The 22763-nt window shown below is 42.0% G+C and overlaps 1 protein-coding gene across 1 annotated transcript in view; it reads left to right on the top strand.

Annotated features, from left to right (window-relative positions):
- The window catches only part of LOC308132332 (protein kinase C-binding protein NELL1-like), a 446993-nt gene that overhangs the window by 155728 nt on the left and 268502 nt on the right, over positions 1-22763 (top strand). The window contains 8 exon segments of the mRNA XM_080499395.1: positions 138-210; positions 720-802; positions 8452-8514; positions 8516-8572; positions 8574-8588; positions 12098-12200; positions 14324-14397; positions 20680-20779. Coding sequence (XP_080355521.1) covers positions 138-210; positions 720-802; positions 8452-8514; positions 8516-8572; positions 8574-8588; positions 12098-12200; positions 14324-14397; positions 20680-20779 — 568 coding nt within the window.

Raw genomic sequence — 22763 nt, 5'->3', positions numbered from 1 at the left:
GCATGCCGACACGCAACCTGAGCATCGTCACGTTTGTTTGCAGATCTTTAGCAGGCTGACCATTTTGTTTTGCTCAGTGTTTAAAGATTTATAGTAGTTGACTGATAGCGATAACACGCGTGTTCTTCCTTTGCCAGGGTGTGATTCAGGATGTGAAGCTGATTTTCGCACCCAACGGCTACATCACTCAGTGTCCCAACCTCAACCGCAGTAAGTGTCCCAACCAAGCCGCCTCACACAATGTTTTAAACCCAAACAACAAAGTGGAAAAGATAAAGGAAATTAAATTAAATTACAGAATATATCCCACTGTGTGTGTTTGCCATTGTTCAACAGGATTTCAGTGGGCTATAGAAAAGCTTTTTGGAGGGGGGGGAGTCTGTGAAAGGCTTTGTCTTCACACACAAAACCTATTTTTTCCAGACTTTCCTCCAGTGCTGTCTTCATTATGCTGCACATTTCAGATCCAGTCCAGCCAATTTTCCCTCACTGTCAAACAGAAGACAGGGGTTTCTACTTTGCTGCTGTCAGTGATCAATAAGGCAATCATACCTTGGGGCTTTATCATTGATACGAGCAGGAATCAAAACCTAACCCACAGTGCACATAGACATGTGGCCTGATTCTTTGTCTCGCTTCTTTTTTTCCTGTTCATCTAAATTCTTTTCCACTCGTCTTCCCTCCTTCCCTCTTTCGGTGCTTGCTGTTCCTCCATTGAGCCTGTCCGACCTGCAGCGATTTCCTGAGTCTGGTCCAAGGCATCATGGACCTCCAAGACCTACTCGCAAAGATGACCTTAAAGGTAAGAGTATTAGACCAACAGGTCGGATTTAATGTTCTAAGTGTGAAATCATGCATGAAACCCGCCACGTCCAATGAAACGGTGCGGATAAGACGTCCAGCTGCAGCTCCCACAGTATTTGTGTGACCGAGAACAGACGTTGCGTCAGTCGCACATATTTTGGTGGAGCCTCTTCGGACAAGCTGTCGGAGAACTTACCAGAGATCATCTGTTGATGTCGGCCAGCTTGAACTCTTGTACTTTGTTTACGAGTCTGCAGCAGCTGGTTCAGTTGACAAGAAACTTCTTCATGAAGAGAGTTTCGCTGCAGGGTGACAACTCCAGAGCTGTAAGATCAGGTGAAGACAGAAGGCAGATGGAAAGCAGCGGAAGGATGAACGTTTATGAGTGTTTGGTTTGAATAAGTCACAGAAATTAGAGTCTTAATCTGATACTTCATGACAAGCCCTGCCTGTTAAAATTGGATTATAAGACAAATGAATGGTTTTAATTGTTTGTTTTGGAAGATTTTAGTCAGCCCTTCACAAGTACCTTAAAAGTAAAAAGTATTGTCACAGGGAATCAAACAATTCCTGACAGCGGGGGAGGTCTTTTTTTAATAGTATAACAACAAGATATTAAAAAAAAACAAGCAAACATCAGTTCAAGAATGTATTTAACAATATTTTAAGATGTTGCTTCTACAGTTTTAGAAGAAGTTTGATGACAAATCAAAGAGGATTATAGGCACGCACACGCACACGCACACACACACACACACACACACACACACACACACACACACACACACACACACACACACACACACACACACACACACACAATTGAAATGCTATCTTTGATCTGAATTTGATTGTCCCTCAAACTGATCTTAGACTTAACAGGCTCAGTTGTTAGAGTGGTGGTCTCCCAATCGAGAGGTTGCAGGTTTGATTCCCATCTCCACATGCCAAAAGCCCCGTTTCCACCGCACGAAATTTTGGGTCGCGTTCCCACTGCAGAGAGGAGTGTTAAAAGTGGGCGGGGCTTATTAGCTCTGCAGAAATGTGACATTATAACAGAAAAGAACGTGGTCAGATGTAGATCTTATGAATCCTCTGTTGTTGTTTAAATTCTCCACTTTGCACTGTTATTTTTTGCAGCGGGAAAAAAAAAACTGTTACTTTTTGCAGCAGTCATTTTTTGCAGCGGAGAGCTGCAGCGCAACTTCCGTGTTTGTTGTGAGAGAGCGAGTCGCTCGGCCACTTGCCGGCAACTTGAGGCGATTTGCCCCGCACTCGAGCGCTCGGGTGCGGGGCAAGTGGCCGGAGCGTTCCCCCCGGTTGGCTGAGGCACAGACACGGGAGTCTGAGCATTCTGCTCAAACGCAGGAGGCTCTCCACTCCGGCGCTGATCGCGGTCCGGCAGCTCAGCGCCGGAACACGGAGGCGCCGAGCTCCGAGCTCCTTTTCATGGCTTCCGCGGTCCGTCCCCGTGATAAAGCGCCACTGACCGCGGCTGAACAGAACGCTGACCGCCTCTGGAAAGCGGAGCTGCCAGAGACGAAAGCTCCAGACTCCGGTGTCCCGGACGCACATCCACGCCACAGCGAGCGCTATGCTGCTAACAGGAAGCTCCAACGCGATACAAAGTCCCTCCCCCCGGTCTCCCCCTGCCTCAAGTCGCTCTTTCACCACAAACACTAAAGTTGAGCAGCAAAGAAAAGAAAATGAAAATAAAAACAACCAGAGCACAGCTGACCACACTGACAGCAGAGGCTTCATCCAGCCAGCACATTAAAATATTGAGGGCGTGTAGTAAATCACTGACCAATCAGCAGACAGCAGCTCAACCTCAGACCCGTTCCATGGTCCTGGTACCCCAACGGAAGGGGAGCGGAAAAGTGGTCGCCTTTGGAGCGGTCTGGAGCGGTTTAGGCTGCTTTACATGTCGTGACACACGAATCGGAGCGGTTTAGACCGGTCTAGGCCGGTACTTTTTGTGCGGTGGAAACGGGGCTAAAGTGTCCTTGGCAATAAACTGTACCCCAAACTGCTCCTATTGGAGCAACCCTGCCTTGCATGGCCTAAGCCTCCATCAGTGTGTGCTATATCAGTGAAGTTCATTTAACCCAACTGTATCCTCAACTCTAAAGCACATCTTGATCCCCAAACACATGGACGACTTACATTTTGTCCCCTCTCGGTTTGCCTGCAATAGATAGGGATACATTAACACACATGGATTCTCACATACACACCTTCAAACCTTTTGAGACTTTGTTTACTTACTATAAATTCTTTTGTATTTTGTACAATTTATTTGTACTTTGGGATAAACCTCTAAGATTGTTTATATAATTTCAATTTCTGAGTATCTGTATGCATGATCGTCTAATAATTTGTTCTTTTTTTCATCCCCATAACATTGACAAACCACAGTAATCTGAATGATGCACACTGAGTACATACAGAGGTCAGAAGGTATCAGAGAGAGTGACTGCATTGGAAGGAGGCCACCTGGACCAATAGGAAATAGCATGGACCTTCTCCCCGACTTAACCTCTGCATTAAGTGTGTACCGTGTGTGATGACCTCTGTGTGTATATATGATGGAGTATGCACATGAGCGAACCGTATCAGGTGGGAGTGGACAGAACAAGGACGTCTCAGTGGGCGACTTGAGCTATGGGATCATGTTGGGTGTAAATAAGGATGGGATAAAGACCGTTAGCCCACCGCGGCATCAGTCAAACGAGCACGGCTCGACCTGTTGTCATGCAGCAGGCTGTACAGTCTGCCGCTATGCAATTGTATTAATTTACGAAAAGTGAAAAAAACAACAACCCTGAAAGTAATTTTGTCTGCACTACTAATATAATGAAAGTAATCAGTTACTTCTATGTCACTGCAAGTGGCTTTACAGTAACAAACTGTGAATACGATGAATCCAATACTGTTTACCTCTAGTTTAAAATCTGACTTAAATCCAAGATGTCGCAACTCTTCTTTTTTATTGTAGCTCCCCTTGCAGAAGTGGGTCTATGTTTTGTTCCTCTTCTTTTAATTCAGCATTCAAGTATCTGCATTTGTATAATTTTGGATTATGCGAGAAATCCTTTACATAATGAACACCATCAAAACTATAGAATATAATAGAATCCTTTAGATTTTTTTCTCTTACTCATCCAACAAATTAGACTAACAAATCCCTTTTTCACATTACCTCAAGAAGCATATTTAGATGATTCAGTTGATTGAAATTTGGCAAGACAAAAACAAGCTTGGTCGTCACAGCGGAACAAGCTTTAGGAATCTCTTCACTGTGATGTGAAATAATTGGTAGAAATACATGCAGAGAGCAACACAGGCACAAGAGGAGTTCAAAACTGAGGCCACGTTTACATGTACCCAGCTATTTAAAAAACGGTGACATTTCTCTGCGTTAGCGGCGTAGGAGGGGGATGGACCGTGTTTTCAGTGCCATTGTCGTTTAATCAGAAAAGTTTTCTATTTTCACTTGACAAAGTTGTATCAACGGGGCTTTAATAAATGAAAAAAAAAAAAACAACAACAAAAAAACAGGAATCACAGTGACCAGGAGAAGGAAGTTGAAATAAAAACAATAGATGATAACACGAATATGAAACAAGCTCAAACTTACACAAGGCTATAAAATGAAAAAGGACAAATCTTTTGCTTCTTTTTTGTTTTGCTCTCTGAGCTGTCAAACTAAGTCCCAGTTTGTGTTTATCATATGGTTACAAGGATATAATAATTACTAAATTAGGAACAGCACAAATCTAAATTAGAGAAGACATGTAATTAAATTATTTCCAGTTCAAAACAATAGACTTATTAAAATCTCTGTAACAAATCCTCCAGATCAAGACAAATATAAACAAAAAAAGGAGAGGTTCATCTTTTCCCTTGACTTCCTCTGTTTGGACTTTGTCTTCAGCTGTTACTTTATTATTTCACGTCTCTCAGCCTCATGTCTCAACTGTAGGAGATACACGCCTATTAAGTCTCTGACTCCTTTGTGCAGCATCAAGGTGCCATTTGATGCTGGCGTTGTACAGCGAAGGTATTCCTCCGCGGCGCCCTGAGGCAGCCTCCAGCCTTTGAAAATGCATTTCAAACATTTTGTTTAGGGCTTTGACAGGACACATCTCCACTATTCACAGCTCTCATAGCTCTCAAAGCAGCCAGCCGAGACTTCTTTAAATGAAGTCAGAAAAAAATGAAACAAAAGCCTCTGTGACATCCGGCAATCCTCCAGTCACTCCTCTGGTTTTGACACTGAAGCCTGGGCGGCTCTCAGAGGAGCAGGAGGCAGATCTGCAGACCCTTTTCAAGAGTTTTAAGTGGATGTAGTATTTGTGTGTTGACCTCGGTTGCTGGGATCGGTTGGACCTCTTTGAATCCTCCCACCTCCCAACCTTTGAAACACAACTCTGGTTGTTTGTGCGTAAATCAGACGGCACTTTCTGGCAACTCACTCCCACTCAAAGCCTTTTCATATAATCTTGGGCTTATTGTCTTTGTGACAGTTGAGTGTAGCTCGTGGATGGACAAACAAAAAGCTATAATAAAGCTCATTTTCAAAAATAAAGAAATATTTATTGTTTTTCATGCCTGCTGCTGGGTTTTCTTTGATGTTTGCAAGTTCACTTTTTTTTAATGCTGATGCACTTGACAGAACCATGAAAGGACAAAAAGACAGAAATACCTAATGTTTTTACTGCTTTTCATGTGTTTTTTTGATAGATACTCACCACTGCAGACCGAGAACCATTAATTTCAATTCAATTCAACTTTATTTATACGGCAACAAATACAACAACAGTCATTTCTTGGGTTTTTTTACAGAGAGAAATCCAACAGATGCACATGAGCAAGCATAAGAGACTGTGGAAAGAAAATGTTCTTTATTATCCATTCATTTCATGCATGTGACATTCCATACACTTTGTGCAATCACATACATAACCAATATCCCGATACATACACACATACAGTTGGAAAAGCTCTGATTCAGTCGTCAACATATATCCCACGCACTCACTGGTGCTATTATATAAATCAGTGTTTTTCTCTGCCCTTCCCCCATCATGATCATATGATTATAATGTTACAGAGGACCAGGGTGTAATCCAGCTGCTAAACTGCTGCTGAGGATTGTTTGGTTGAATACCTTATAAAGTAAATGTATTCCTTCCTCACCTGTGATGCTGCCTTGCCACACATTTCTCAAAGATGCATCAGTTATGATGAGACACAGCTCTGAAAAGGATTGGGGGGGGGAAATCAAGTTGAAGAAGGACCAATCAGTGTATAAACTGTATAAACGAAGGGGAAAGGATTTTCTTTTTTTTTGGGGGGGGGGGGGGTACCTTCCTTTTACACACTGTTTTTCGTAACTCATACACATTAGATGTTAGTTTCTTGCTTAACTGCTCACGATTTTAATTTGCCTCATCACCTTCAACTTAAACAAAGCTTCCCACTTGAAGCTGGGCAAAATCTCACCGCTTGACTTGCTTCAACATTTGTCACAGCTTGGATCATACAACTTTATTTACTGGACAACTAAAACGAGTGTAACTGCAAAACTTTCTTCACATTGGAGGGTTCATGCTGTTGCTTGTTTTTGTAATGAAACCACACATACATGTGTGCAGAGAACAAAACACTATAAACCTTAACACAATTGAGAGAAGGGAGTGGGAAACAATAGCCTCGGTGCAGTACGTGGCGGAGCGGGACGGATTGGTAAGGCAAAGCGCCCGCAGACCCAGCTCTGTTCCGCGTAGGGTGGTGAACGCCACGTAATGGCCAGTGCTGCTACAGTTACCTTGAACAATTAATCCAATTACAGATTACTAGTTAGCCCTTTAAAAGTAACTTATTTACGTTACTGATTACTTGTTTTTAAAAGTAACTAAGTTAGATTACGAGTTACTTCTTTAGTTACTTTCAGCTGCTGCCGACAACACTCTCGACCATCTAAAAATAAAAATGACAATTGGTTTTGCTAAAAACTGCTGATCCCTGCCTCCTGCACCATGTTTATACATATTTAACCTTTGAGGTGTGTGTGTGTGTGTGTGTGTGTGTGTGTGTGTGTGTGTGTGTGTGTGTGTGTGTGTGTGTGTGTGTGAGTGTGTGTTTGGAGGAGAACGGAAGAGCGGCTGGTTCAGTTTAATAATAAAGTGACTTTATAGACAAGAAACTCATCCTGCTCGACTCTACAATAATAACAGTGACTTGTAAAAGTAACTTAAATCTGATTACTGGGTTGGAAATAGCAGTGCATTTGATTACTTGTTACTAATTCACTGGTAAATCACTGGTAAATCACTGGTAAATCACTGGTAAATCACTGGTAACGGCGCAGGTATGTAATGTCATCAAACGCAGGAAAAAAACGCGGCTGTCCGAGAAAAGCTGTGAGTTTGATGTGACCCAGCTTGCAGAACTTTCTCATTCCAAACAGCAGAGTCCAGCTCCTGCTGAAGATCCTCCTCTCTCGCTATGGAGAGGAGTGTCTGCACCTCACCGACACACCAGGGGGCAGTATATCACCCACAGTCCAATAAATCAGTTAACGAAACATCCAGTGAGTAGTGACGCCAAATGAAGCTGCAATGAAGCTTCATGAACCATTTTCTTTATTTTCTGGCTCCACTAGACGAGGCTCTTGGTTTGAAGATAGAGTCTGAAAGACTGGTGATGAAGTGTGATTTCAAACATGTGTTGAACAGACAGCGCCATCTGGTGGCTTCAGGAAATAGACAGTGTTTCATGACGCTTCATTTGGCCGTCACTACCAGTGAGCACAAAGTAGCGCATGTAAACAACAATGGGAGAGTTTACGACAGATGAAGAGTGTAGAGTGACGATCGCCATTGACCAGTCAACAGATGGATGTGGTGTAGCTCCTCCTTATGGAACCGTACCGATGTGCTAGTTCAGCAGTGCCCAACTTCGGTCTTGGAGGGCCCCTGTCCTGCAGGGTTGAGCTCCTCCCAGTTGCAACACACCTGATGTCAATGAGGGGCTTGCTATTGAGGTTTTTCATAACCTTGGTGATGACATCATCATTCGATTCTGGTCTGCTGAAGCAGGAAGAGAACGAGAACATGACGGACAGGGGCCCTCCAGGACGGGGGAATAATCGTAGCCATTGGGTACAGTTCTTTCAATACCATCCACGACTTCTATCAGTGGGGACACATGAAAACCCGTCCCGCTCCGTCCTGTCCCGTGGTGGGACCGCAGCTTGGGGTGGTTCAGAGCAAGGGCTTGGCCGACACTTTTCCTTAAGAAAGACATTTTAAAAAACTTGACTTAATTCTTGATTTTGCTCCTGGGGGGGGGGTGAAGCCCCCCCCCCCCCCAGCTATGGCACTGAAGGGTGAGGCATCATCAGAGCTGTCAGTCCTGTCTGTCATTTCTCAGTAGACGATAGCCTGAGGTCTGCAGCATGAGCTGAATGATGATCCTTTATCATTCTGCGTGTGCCTTCTAATGAGTGACTCCCAGCAGAGCAGCTCTCTGTGAAAACTGAGAGCGGGGCATGCCAGAGGGCAGAGGAGTGGGGGGGGGGGGGGGGGGGGGGGGGACCTGCATGCATACTCTGACTTCTGATGTGTTTTCTGTGTACAGCTGAACTACGCTGAGTCCAGACTGACCCAGCTGGAAGGCTGTCACTGCGAGAGGACCTGCAGCGGCCAACGGCTTGGTGTACCGTGACAAAGAGCTGTGGGCCGAGCCGGAGAACTGTAGAAAACTGTGCGTGCAAGGTGAGCGTACCAGAGGGGCTTTTCTGCTAACTTCACAAATTGGATGTACCCCAAACAACAACTTTCTTGAATCTTCAGCAAACCTGGAAAACTGCCCAATGCTTTTGTTTCGAAGGTATTCCCACAAGAGTGAGTGTTTCTGCCAATGTTTGCCTTTATTATAATATTTTGGCCATCGACCGTCAGGAGAGCAGTTTGGTCCGAGTCTACAGCCATTTTTGGAATTAAAATTATCTTCTGGAAAATGTGGCTTCAGGCGAACTATTGGCTTAAGGCAGTGGCGGCTGGTGATAAATTGCTTTGGTTGGTTCTTCATTGTTATTCAATTTCAGCCAATGTTAACTTCATTAAAGTACAGTGCATTGCGTTTAAGCCACATTACAACAATCGTGCCTTTTTTAGATTGATGCATTTTGATTTACTTGAAATGTGAGTTTAGGGAAAACAAAAGGAATATCAGGTATATTTTCAAACAACATATCAATTCATTTTTCAAAGCATTTTCTAAAGTTTTGAAAGAACCCTCAAAAAAAAGATTTGCAAAATGAACTGTGCTTTTTTAAGTTCTTAGTTATGAATGGATATGATCATATCTAAACATTTATAAACATTAACGAACCTGAACACATTTGTTTTTGTGTGCATTTTAAAATAAATGTTGAAAGTTGAACCTGACCTGCAGCTTTTCGGCCAAATGTCCTCTTTCAAATGGTGAATGAGAGGAGATGTGAGTTAATAATCAGAGGTTTGTTGTCTTCATCTCAACATCTGGTAGAAACACCCCACAACAATCCACAGCTGACTTTAAGCCAATCACTGAGCCAGGAGCGATTTAACAGCAACCCAATCTGGGACATGAGATGATGCTGATTGGTTTATTTCTATGTCTGACACTCACACACACACACACACACACACACACACACACACACACACACACACACACACACACACACACACACACACACACACACACACACACACACACACACAAACTAGAGAGAGAAATCAAGAACTTATTGAAGATAGAAAATGAAGCGAATACAATTCGGAGCCCATTGTTAGTTTGTTGGCATGAACATACTTTGATAGAATTACAGTATACAGTATATTTCATTTAAAAAACAGTGGCCAACGGTGGGCCCTGTTGCCCACTGTTGGCCACTGTTGGCCACTGTTGGCCACTGTTGGCCAGCCGCCACTGGCTTAAGTCTAGTTATATTGATGTAAAGCCTAATGAGATGCTGGAAATGGCAGAAGGGTATCTCGCTCATCCACACAATCTATTTCACCAGCATGTCGTCTGCATGCCGACAGCACAGAGGTGAAATAGTTAACACTCTGGCGTCACACTGAGGATACCTCTGTTCTGGTGGACTTTGCATTTTTCTCGCTGTGTATGCCATATGTTTTCTCCGGGTAAACCATCATTCCCAAAATGTACGTAATAATTGATGATATTTGCCTGTAGGGGTGAATGTTCCTGATTATCTGCGTTTGCCCTGCGAGCTTTGCTCGGCCCCTCCTTTCAACGTCAAGCTCCAGCACACCTCGACCCGGAGTTGGGTAACACAGGACCAGAAGATAACTGGATTATATGCATGCAAAGTAGGACACATAGTTCAAATACTATGATAAAATATTGAACTCCATTTAGGAACTCGAGGCACCTGCACCTTTGCGCTCTGCTATTTTCAGGGTCGACACGTGAGGCTGCAAGAGATCGACTTGTACACAAAGTGAAAGCAACAGCTATGATGCATCTCAGGACGATGGACGGCTGCATAAATACGCTGTGACTGTGTCACAGCTCACCTGTCTGAAGTGAAGAAAAATATACACAACCACCCGGATGTTACGCAAAGCTCCGTCATTTGACTTCAAAACACCAAATAAAAAGTCTCGGTCCAAACCGTTCTGGTTCTATTTCGTGAATTTGTCTTAACAGTTAAAAGGAAAGAGAAGCCGTGAAATGTGGTGAGAGAGGAAATGAGAAGTTCACAGTTGTGAATTAGGTCACTTTGCAAGACATGATTTGTAAACTACCAAGGAAAACGAAGGTTTCACAGTATTGCAGTGTTCCACATCAAACTGATTTGGTTTTACAGGAGCTTTGTGGGGGTGTAGTAGTTCCTTCTCTTGCCTCATAGCACCGACATGTCCGCTACAAGTTGTGTCTCTTTTGGCTTCCAGTTTGTTTTATCTGTCTGGGAACAGATTGTGTTCAGTTTCCTCCTACAATCCATGTGTTTGGGGTCAATTGTTGACTATAAATTACCCATAATTGTGAATGTTTGTTTGCCTTGTGACAGGCAACCTGCGCAGGGTGTTCGCCAAGCTCTCCGCCACCACGTCCCTGGATAGATGAATGAAAGACCTTGACAACGACCCAAAACATGATTGTTTTCAATCCCTCCATTTAGATGCTTGAATCCCAGGTCCTCTGATCCCTGAACATTACAGCGAAGCGAATAATTGGCAGTGACATAAATCAGTGTATGAAAGCCAGAGCCTTCAAAATTAGAGCAATAGTTTTACTAGGTCTGTGTCTATATCTAGAAAGTTATTTGTTGTCTTCGATGTGGAATCTAATCCTAGTAGTAGTAGTAGTAGTAGTAGTAGTAGTAGAGTCCAGTGGCAACATTTATTGAACAGTCGTATCTGGAATAGTTTTAAGATCACACTCTGGTGACACATAATGTATTTAAGAATGACCTGAAAGCAGGTTTTTTTTCTGTAATGATGGAAATCATTAAATCTCCCCAATTTCTCCCACACATAACTTCTTTAACTTGCCTTCCCATCACACCTCCCTCTTATCCAGCCTGTGCAAAATCCTCCTCTGCCTCCTGCCCACCTCCACGCCACTGCCCCACTAATAAAGGAGCCTTGCCTGCACTCATATGCAGGAGCCCGACTTTGAAATGTGTTGAATCAGGCCATCCCGGGCCCTGGGGAATTAGACTTACTGCATCGTTGCACATGAAGCACATGGTGGAGTTTAGTCAGTCTGATTTCCTCCTGTGGACATGCCATTAACTGATAACCACGGCGTCCTGGGGGAATCGCTTGCGATGACTCATGAAATGAAGAGGCGCTCGCAGAGAGAGATATCAACCTCAAAAAAAAAAAAAAAGAAAGAAACCTGTCCTTCAGGGCATGAGTAACTACCTGCTATCGACACGCTGCTGGGTTTCAGTATGAGCTCCATGATGACCCTGTTCTCTGATTGTATGATATCATAAATTGCCTTTTATTTGTGAATATGATAGCCTTCAGTTTTAGATGGTAGTTTTGAGGGTACAACTGAATGGGTTAGCATTGGTCTGCAAAGTCTTGACACTTAAGAGCTCAAATTAATCTAAATTCACATACAGATGAATGTGAAAGTATTTTTTATTTTGTAAAAGCTGTCTGCACACCAAACTGTGGTTGGATTTTTGATTAATGTTTGCATGTTGTTGTTTTTTTAAATACAAAATAAATGAGAAAAGTGCATTTTCCCACAGAATGGTGTGGTGGAGTGTCGCAGGATTTTCTGTCCTCCAGCGAACTGCTCTGACGACTTGCTGCCGGTGCACGTCGAAGGGACCTGTTGCAAGATGTGCAGACGTAAGTAGCAGCTGCAAATGTTCAGTCTGCATGAAACTGATATTCACAACCTTCTTTTACTCCACAAGCTTCCCCTCTTTCCTCAGTGCTTTATGTTGTCACTCATCCTTTATGTGCAGATGTTTTCACTCTCTGCGTTCAAGAGTTAGATGGTGGTGTCGTGTTTGAAGGGTTTTTCAAAGCTAAAAGCTTAAAAGCAAAGTGCAACGGAAATAAATAAGAGGGTTTTCATTTATGGGTTGAAAATACTTGCAGTGCATGGCTCAATTTACTTGCAGTACTAACCCATTAGATTATTAAAAACGAGTGCAGAAAAGTGTTTTGTATATTTCCCCCAGGTTATTCTAACTGCCTTCTATTAATAGATTGTGCCGTTATTTCAAGAAAATTGCTCAAATGGGAATTAGAAAGGCTTGTATTTTTATATCTGCTCTGACTGGGTCCCCCTTTGGTGGTAAATCAGGTAAGAATCATGTTTTATTGGCGGGACCTTAGTTTGTGGCAGGAGGAAGGACATTAGAAGTGGCCGGCAGTCGTTTCAATAACCTGTCATGGTGCTGCAACCAAAAGAATACCTTCTTTTTTGTATCTGCTATTATTGAAGTAAGTTAGATCTTTTTTTTTAAAGCACCATGTGACAGTGAGAAATGTGAAAGTCGTTGGATTCATGTTCACTTTTCAACCTGCTAGTTTGTACATTGCTGTTGTTAGTCTTCTGTGTGTGAACCGTTCTGTCCCTTCTTTTTTATCCTTTCTAGTTTGACACATCAATATTTTTTATTTAGAAGCACAACAGTGCAATGCCACTTTGTATTCTGGGAGGTAATGTGTGTAATAATGCGCATACCGGAGGTGTGAAACACATTGCAGTTTAGGGAACATTTACAGCACAGTTTCATCTTGAAACCTATAAAATAGTGCCATAATAACCTTTGAATTTAAACTTTTTTTTGTTGTTGTTGTTGTTGTTATAGTGTGCATATGTGATGAAAATGTTGATATTATTTGCAAACCCAAGCAATTAGTACTAAAAAACCCTACAATCTCAACATAAAGCAAATTTTAAATACAACAAAATACAGTGAAATGTTTAGAAAACACCTCCTATGTCTGTTGCATTATGCATTTTTTTACAAACTCACCCTGACATAATGGTAAGTCATTTGTTAAGAACAATCTATGTCTACAGATATAGGTATATATTTTACCATGTGTTTGGTGGTTAGGCATCCTGGATTGGAGCCTCTTGCGAGTCAGCTTTGGCCCACAAGCCTTATGTTTGACACCCCTGGTGTCAATAGTGCCATTTTTAATAAAAGCTTTAATAAAAGTTTCAATTACATTCCAACAAATTGCATCATGACTGTTTGTGAGCATATGTGTCCGTTTTTAAAGGACTCCCTGCAAGAATACACTAAAACCAACCGAGAAACACCAGGGTTGTTTGTCCTTTGTGTTCTTTCAAAATGAAGCCATATTAGACTATCTGTAAGAGCAAAGATCACAGTGTTGTGATTTCCATGGAAGCTGAAATGCGAGCACTGTTTATAATATGAAACACACAAGAGTTTGGTAACTGCTCACAGCTCCTTGGACAGCTGGGACTCCCTTACTGCACTGCAAGAACACACAATCCCCCAAGTAGAAGCCTCTTTTAAATAATTCCAGCTCCTCGCCGCCTCCCACCATCCCTCCTCTCCCTCCTCTCCCTCCTCTCCCTCCTCTTCCTCCCCTGTGAACATCACAGCCCTGGCACAGATGAACAAGGGGAGCAGCACTCCAGAGTTGCGACGGAGCAGCACCAGTCCTGCACCCTGGAGAGGAGGAAAGCAGGACTTCATATCATATGCTTCACTTTCTATTTATGCTTTATCACCAGAGGAATATGCAGAAGGGCTTTTCTCTGTTGTATTCTTAATGCGCTGTTACATTTCCTCTCCTCTTATGCACACTAGCCAGGAACAACTTTGTTTCTAACGGAATTAACTATGCAGAAATTCAAGCTTGAAACTTTTTTTCCCCCTGCACAGTATTTCTCACTGTTGTTCAAAATATCTTTTTTTTAAAAATACATACTGTACAGTCTTAGAAAAAAAAGTAATGCTCTTTTGTCTTGCCTGCAGCTAAATGTACCTACATGGGACAGACGTTTTCTGAAGGCCAGCGCTTTTTATCCAGGAGCTGCAGGGAATGCAAGGTAACACTTCTTCCATTGTGCGGCCCTCTCGGGTATTTAGCCGCTATTCTGCAGTCAGATCACCAGGCAGGGCTTTCTCTTTTGTGTTAAAACAACGTGCTGTGGTTGTGTGTGGTGGTCGACTTGGTGTGTTATTCAATTAGCTATCAGGCCTTATTAGTTTTCCCACCCTCCCACAATCTGTTCAATCTGCCTCTTTTTTTCCTCCTTCGCCCTAATGGTGAGATAGCCAGGTTATTAGAATAACTTAGAAACACGGCAACACAAAGGCCTGATTTGAATTAGAGCATCATCACTGCATGGATTATAATTGAAGTCATTATTCCCGTTCAGTATGTAACAGAGGTGAGTGTTCTCCACTGAGCAGCCATTTATCTTTAAAGACTCTATTTTAAGAGGAAAATGAGTGTTCTGTGCATATAATTGCTTACAAAGAACCACAGAGGGATTCCTGGACTCGTTATTAGCCCCCAGAGACCCCGAGACATCATTATACTGTTTGTAAGCCTTTGTTTCAAGTAATTACAGCTATCTTCGCTCCTGGATATAAACGCCAGTAAATGACCAATTTGTGGGCAAATTATTCTGAGAAGGGGTCAAAGCGTGCTTTATTTTAAGGCTGCGGCCGCTTGGGATCACAACAGGCCTATGCATTTTGCAGTTGTTTCTGAGCTTGTGCAGCTAATTTTGGAGAGACTGTCACATGGCGTGTTGGGTTTCTGGTGAGCACTGACGTGATGTGTCACCCTCCTGCTCCACACTGTGTCCCCGGCCTCTCGCCCTCACAGCCTGGAGTGAAGACATTCTCTGTGAATGGCTCACAGGTAATGGGAGTGAAAACAACTAAAGTTAGACATATAGTGTGTATGTACAGTGTGTATATATAGATAGATAGATATAAAAAAAAGTTTTTTTAAATTAATTAATAAAAAAATGTGTAGTTCACACTAAAAACTATTACAGGTACCGTATTTTCCGCCCTATAAGGCACCTAAATACCTCAAATTTCCTCAAAAGCTGCCAGTGCGCCTTATAACCCGGTGCGCCTTATATATGGACGATTGTTCTACTCCAGACTGCTATTTGACAGCTGAACAACCAGAAGCTTTTATTTTGACAACTCTAACTTCACAACTGGATCTTCAGAGCGGACGACACTCCACACAACACCTTCATCACTCATGGTTGCACACCAACATTCTAACAAACCAAAATAAACTAGATGAAATAATGACTCCCTAAACTGGGGAACAAAAACACATAAACACAATCAACACAACACCAAGCCCAACAACAACCCACAATAACCTCCAACAACACAAAACATGAATTCCCATCATGCCTTGCATCCTGAGCTCCTCAGTGCAGCCGATAGCTGCAATGAATTATGGGAGTTTCTGTTTGTGGTGTTTTAAATGCAATTATTGGGGGTTCTATTTGGTTTGTGGTGTCGGTAATAATTGTGTTGTGTTGTGTTTTTGTTGCTTAGTTCATGTAGTTTAGTTTATTACCGGTAGTTGTAAGTTGTCAACCAGCAGTGAAGAAGGTTTTGTGTGTAGTGTCCTCCTGGCATAGGCTGCAGGTAGGACTATCAAAATAAAGTGTGTGCACCTCTCTGGGTGTTAGAATCAGTGGAAAGTGTAACCTAATGGCTTTGAGCTATAAAGATTATTGACCACTGGTCTATTCCATGTGCCTTATAATGAGGTGTGCCTTATATATGAACAAAGTTGTAAATTATGTCAATCAATGTAGGTGCACCTTATAATCTGGTGTGCCTTATAGTGTGGAAAACACAGTAATTTAATTCAAAGGTGTCAGTATTTTTGCATCATTCAGGATCCCGAATGATCCGTTGTCGGATTTTAATTTAATTAACAGTAACTGCTGATATTGCCTGGGAACTCATGAAATAGTCAAATTAAAGCTAAAGAATTATGAATCGGAGAGAAAAAACAAGCTTCAGATTGAATGACAAATAAAATAATAGGTTATGCTATCAATTACTTATTTATATTTTGGTGATCTAAAGTGTAACACATTTAGCTTTAACCTTCCACGACATACCTCACAACCCCAAAGTGGATGATGGATGGATGGATGATGGATGGTTGATGGATGGGTGGATGATGGATGGTTGATGGATGGTTGATGGATGGGTGGATGGATGGAAAGATGGCATGCCTGTGCAAGTTATAGTCCAACCTATAAGTACATATCAGTGAAACATATGGTGACTTGTCAGATACTGGCCAGCATGACAGTAATGACGTATTTCTGTGAATAACAATCAAGTATTGTTAATGTCAAAAAATAAAAGAACAGAAGAACTAAATTTAACTTTCAACAAAAAAAAAGCCTCAATACAGTGAAATACAATAATATATTAACACTTGGTTAATCCCCGATTGGTATAAATGAAAAATAGTCACAAAGTGACGGCGCCATTCAAAATGACATGAGTTAATATGTTTCTAAGAAGAGTGCGACATTGAAGGAAGTTGTGAAGGAGAAAGGCATCTTTGGGATTTGATTCAATACTTGAGACCTTGAAAGGCATTATGGGTATTACCAGAAGCCACAGTACACCAATCAGACGGAAGGTATTCGTCCGGTATCTGTTTTGAAAGCCCAAAGGAGACGACACACTGTGTTATCTACCTTTGTTTTCCTCCTGTGCTGGAGCATATCTGCACCGGAGCTGTTATCTGCATTCATGCTGTCCTTATGAGTGTGGGCAGCCTTTATGCCGTATCTCCACTTGTGTGTTGTCATGGAAGCCTTGTTTCTTGTTTTGTTGTTTATCTTAAAATACCCACCTAAATGCATCCTTTTATGTCAGTAAGATTTAATACATTTCAAATGTGTTGTTTATTAATACTTGGTAATACAATTCTGCTTTTAGTGACAGTTCTTTTACAATTAATTCTGCACAGTTAAGTCACTACAGACGGACTAATATTAGAAAACTTATCAAAATAGATCATTCTCAAGACTATTTGTGACATTTTTCTAAAATTACATGCTTTTGAGGACATAAAAATCAAACATTACTGTGGTAATGTGTCATATAAGAGCTGTGTGATATTTCTTTTCTTCTGCATATTTAGGGCCGTGTGTCAGAAGCTCATTTAGCTTTCTTTTTTTGTCTTTTTCTCTCAACATGACAGTAATGATTGCAAATAACACTCAGTCTTTTCTGCTCACTTCAGTGTTTATCCCCTCTCTCACCACAGATACCTAAAAATTGATGCATTCTGCCTAAAGCATAAATAAACTTAGCTAACTGCGTCGTTGTAATTAGTTAATCTAGCTAATTACAATCCGCTAACCCAAGGGGCATTTTTCTAAAAATACCAGTCAATAAAAAAACTAATTAATCGAACATGTGTTATTTGACTTCCCACGGAAATGCCACCAAAGATCCGATGATTTATACTAAATGGTTTGAAAAGTGCGATTTAGAATACAAATTTACAAACATGCAGCTTCATACAAAACAATCGAGGAATATATTTACAAAATAATTCATGTTTTTTTCAGTTGTTTACACGCAGGTTGCCAATTTTGGGTTCTTTTTTCCCAAACTATAATCACAATTATCCAAACACCACACTTAATTTGCATAGTTCCTAGATTGTTTGGAAAATGACACACCTCAGTCGAAACATATACACATATTTGTGAAAATGCTATTAGTTTCCATCTAACCAACACAGTCCTCAATGATCAGATACTATTGCAGCCAGTGATAAATAAAAAACACATTTGTAAAAAAAAAAATAATAGTAGGAAATAGCATGTGCTGGAATTTTGGCCAGACATTGTTATGTAAGGGATAATTTAGATGTCAAAACAAATGGTGACAAACCCACAACATTCTTCATGAGTAGTTTAAGATACAGGGAGAATATACACAAATAGGCCTCCTATAAATGTACCAATCACTGCACAACACTGATGCTGCAGACTGAATATTTCAAGTATTTAGTTCAATACTTGCAGTATTTCTTACCATAATCAGTTCCAGTAATCAACCAACAATGAAATCAATCAAACAAATAAAAATGACTGTATGAAGCACATCCACTTTGACTCTACTGTAAAAGCAATACGAATGCTGTAACTATTCCTCATCTGTCCGTCCGGCTGGATCAGGCCATAAGATGTCCTCCACATCACAGACTATGTCTTCATTGGTTCGTGTGAGAATCCACCCTGCAGAAGCTGCTTCATATGATCACAGGCTCCATGTCCTGAATGAGGGGCCGACGGTCAGAGGGCCACAGGTCGTGTACCTTCCACCGCCATGCTGAAACATTGGGTTCAGGAAGGGGGGGTATGGGGGACGGTGTAAGACTTCAAATTCAGGTTCTCATGGAACCGGTTCTGGAGCAGAGCAGCCCGATGGAGCGAGACATTGTCCCAAAGGACAATGTACCATCTGGTCCACTTGGTTTAATGCTGTGACACCCGAGTGCAATCTGTCAAGAAATAGTATTAGGTTTGCATGATAGGGTCCCAGATTTGCATTGTGGTGGACCCCCCCCCCCCCCCATTTTGTGTAATAGCAGTACAAACGGTGATGTTACCCCCTTGCTGCCCTGACACATTGGTGATCCATTTTTTTTTTCATTTTTGTTGAAGACACCTGCTGCCTCTTATCGCACACCTGATTGCTGCGTTTCCAAATTAGCACACGTGTGCTTCCACACCTGGTGGATGTGATTTTCCAGTTTGTTCATTAGTGTGGTCGTTGGCAATCTGGGGCTTTGTAACGACAAGGAAGTAACGTCACAATCCTTATCTGTGTCTGAGGTGTGAGAATGTGTGTAGCGTTGTACAAATCACTGTGTGTAATGTTTTGCAAAAAAGGTGAAGCAGACATTGCGTGTAATGTCGCGACAGTATGTGGAGGTGTTTTGACCCTTGGACTAGAGTGTGGAAATTGTTTCTATTAGTGTGTAAACAATCGTAAAAAAAACTGTAGCGAGATTTCAGATGCTCTTTATGATAGAGATGAACAGAAATAGTTTTGCATGTTTGAATGTTGGCATATATAAGTTGTAATAATAACTCTCTGAGACATTTACAATTCTACTGATTGCAGTACTATATAGCAAATACCGTAATTTCCAGACTATTAAGAACACCTGAATATAAGCCACACCCACCAAAAAAAAAAAAAAAAAACAAAGGTTGGAGTTACATGATGCACTTGATTGCATTACAGATGTATTGGTGGCATAAAACATGTTAACCCGTAAAAAGATAGCAGTTTATAGTCTGGAAATGATGGTGTTTTGGAAGTTTGGAGGAAGTAGAGCTTTATGCTATCTTAAAAGTACTTACTATTTCATACTATGCTCTTAAATTGCTCCTATATTATCATATGCTCTGTTTGTTATATTGTACTGCTATGCTGCATATACATCATTCAATATCATGTACTCTATGTATTTATGACTTTCTATTGTGTGCGTTTTTCTTTATCTTTGTGCTGTTTTGGGTGTTAATTGCTTTTGCTCTTCCAACATCTGGATTAATCCTTCTGTTAAACCATTAAAGAAATGAGGGATGCACTGATACCAGTATTGGGTTTACTGCATGGTGTACTCGTATCCAAACTTGCACTCAGAAAAGATTCCCGATACAGCCCAGCGAGTATTGTGTGATGCTATCCGTTGTCGGCGGGACTGCACTGGGAGTATTACGGTTTGGAGATTCTTTCATAATAATGCGAATGACAGTAAGGACGAAATTATCTACGGTCAAAATATTAAGAGGAGGTGAAAGATAAACCAGAGACTTGCTGACCAGAGACCTTTGGACAAGCAGCCCGATGCCACTCGACTTAACTGCTCAGTGTATCAGGAGGATTTTACCCCGAGTCAGCGCTACTTGCTGCACACTGAAGTGTTTCGTGTTCAAATACTAGCGATGCTACATGTTAAAACATTGTCTACAATACTACTGTAGCTGCAGTCATGTCTCGTAGCATCTATGCATGGCCCTCACATAGCGTTTACTTAAGGAGTACAGATTAGGCTTGATTGTATTTAATAAGTACGTTTACAAAAAAGTGGTATCAGTGCATCCCGAAAAGAAATCCATATCTACTCTAAATCCAAACATCCCCATCAATTTTCAAACATCTAACTGATCTAATTGCATTGCTTTGTTCGAGTTGGGGAAAAAGAAAAAAGAAAAACCTAACAACACAGACTTCCACACATTTGCGCCCACCTCTAAGACGAGTGTTCCTCTTCTCTTCTGTCCCAGCGCGGCCTGATGGTGAAAGTCACAGAAACCTGTCCGGAGATCAACTGCACCCTCGTCGAGCAGATCCTACCTGATGGCAGGTGCTGCAACGTCTGCCGAGGTGCGTCTTTCTTTCTTGTCTTTGCAAACTTTACAATTACGTGAATCACTTCTTCTTCTTCCATTGTGTGTGCACCATCGGCGTAAACACAGCCGTGGTTTCTCGTGGTTGCTTCAGGTTTGTACCTCTGCCATAATTATGTTTTTCCACTCGGTGTCAATGCTTTTTCCTTCTTTTTTTTGGCTGGGTTACCGATCATATCTGATTGGTCTGTCTGCTTTAGAGCCAATTTGCGTGAACCCTGCTGCTCTGGCAGGGAGGTGCCAGAGGGTAAATAGCCACGGGTAATTCAGTAAATACATTGAATAAACAAACTGTTGGAGGCTGGCGGCTATTGAGTGGTAATGAAAGGATCCCGGGGACGGTTTCGGAGTGGAGGAAATTGCACTCTCGTTTAGCTAAGATAGACAGAGTGTCTCCTCGCCATGTTCAGAGGGGAGGGAGATGAAAAGTATGTAAAAGAGATGGCAGGGAAAATGCGTGTTTATGAGACGGGAAAGGGGAGTAGAGGAATTGGATGGGAGACGAAGGAAGTTTAGCTGAAAGCCACAAGCAGCGTCGGGAGGGAAATATGATGCTTCGGAGCTGCGTGGTGAAAGAGGAAGAGAGGAGATGGAAGGTATACGGTACACAGGATAATGGATAGATGTAAAAAAAGGGTGAGGAGGTGTATGTACTGTGTGTTTCCTCTCTTCCTACTATATTGGCTTTAAGGAAGGCTGAGTAAGAGTTCTGCTAACATGATAGAGTTCTGACAACCTGAGGTCTTCAGCGAGGAGACTCACATGCCTAAAGATCATGGTGTAAATGTGTGAGGCCACCTTTACCTTCCAATAAGTGTGCATTGCGGTCTCTACAATGTTTTTTTGCTGTTTCTATACCTCAGAGGTGTGCTCTTTAAGACTCTGGATGCCACTCATCCTCTGGGAATCCACACAATATGCAAATGATGGCCGCCATTTATGAAAATTGCATTTTTGTCAATATCTCAGTAACTATGCATGGTATCAAAATAATTTTTTGTATCCATCGCTGTGTTTTCAGGGATAAATAATCAGATGAAGCCATTTCAGTAAAGATCACACCAATATTTTGTGCAGAATATGCAAAAATCAATTTCATTGTACATCCGAGTCATTACGGAACATCTCCTTTACTTATGCTGGTGCATGTTGCCAATACTGGTTTGACTCAGTCGTCAAAGAAGTCACTTTCAACAACATTGTCACAGTCATCAATCCATCGGGTGTGCTCATTCTGGCAGTGCACTTCTCCGTAACATCCACAAAACATTGTGCATGGCAACTGAGCTGTAGAACATCCACACATTGCTGTCAAACAGTGTGTCTGTAGCACAACCACACCTCATCATTCACAGCACCTCTGGTGGAGCAACGCGAACATTTGGTTGTAATATCACTGGGATGAAGCATCTCGTATGTTTGTCACATTCCCATCAGAACTCGACGGGATCTAATGCTGGGGGTTCTGAGTTGAGAGCTGATTTCCAAATGGCAGTCTGAATGTGCGCCCGCTTTACGTTCTGCTTAAATGCCTCTTTAGAAGGTGGGAGTGACTTAAGCTCTGCAGCCTGTCACACTTTTTCTGCCCATCCTTGGTGACCAGACTTCTCCACGGACCGCAGACATGTTCAATGGCACCACGTTTTTGAGTTTTTGTGGCAGGCAGCCATGAAAGCTATCGCTTTTTCAATGATGTCACCTATGTCCTCAGACAATATGCAGTCCTGCACCACTCTTCCTACTCCGTAGCACTGAGCCACAGTGTCACAGCCTGGAGGTGCATGAGTGGCTGGCACTTTTGAAACCAAGTGTCCATGTTCACTTGCAGTTACCCCAAAGTCTGTAGCAGTTCGTTCAGCACTTGGTCCTTCCATTGTAAGACGACAAGTCAGGTTCAACTTTGCATAGTAGTGCAGCAGGAGGATGAAAACCGCTGTGTCCTGACATATGATGTTGATTCT

This window comes from Blennius ocellaris (genome assembly GCF_963422515.1).
Source record: "Blennius ocellaris genome assembly, chromosome: 1".
Lineage (NCBI taxonomy): Eukaryota > Metazoa > Chordata > Actinopteri > Blenniiformes > Blenniidae > Blennius > Blennius ocellaris.
Note: the sequence above shows the minus strand (reverse complement) of the source record. Positions and strands in the feature narration are given on the sequence as shown.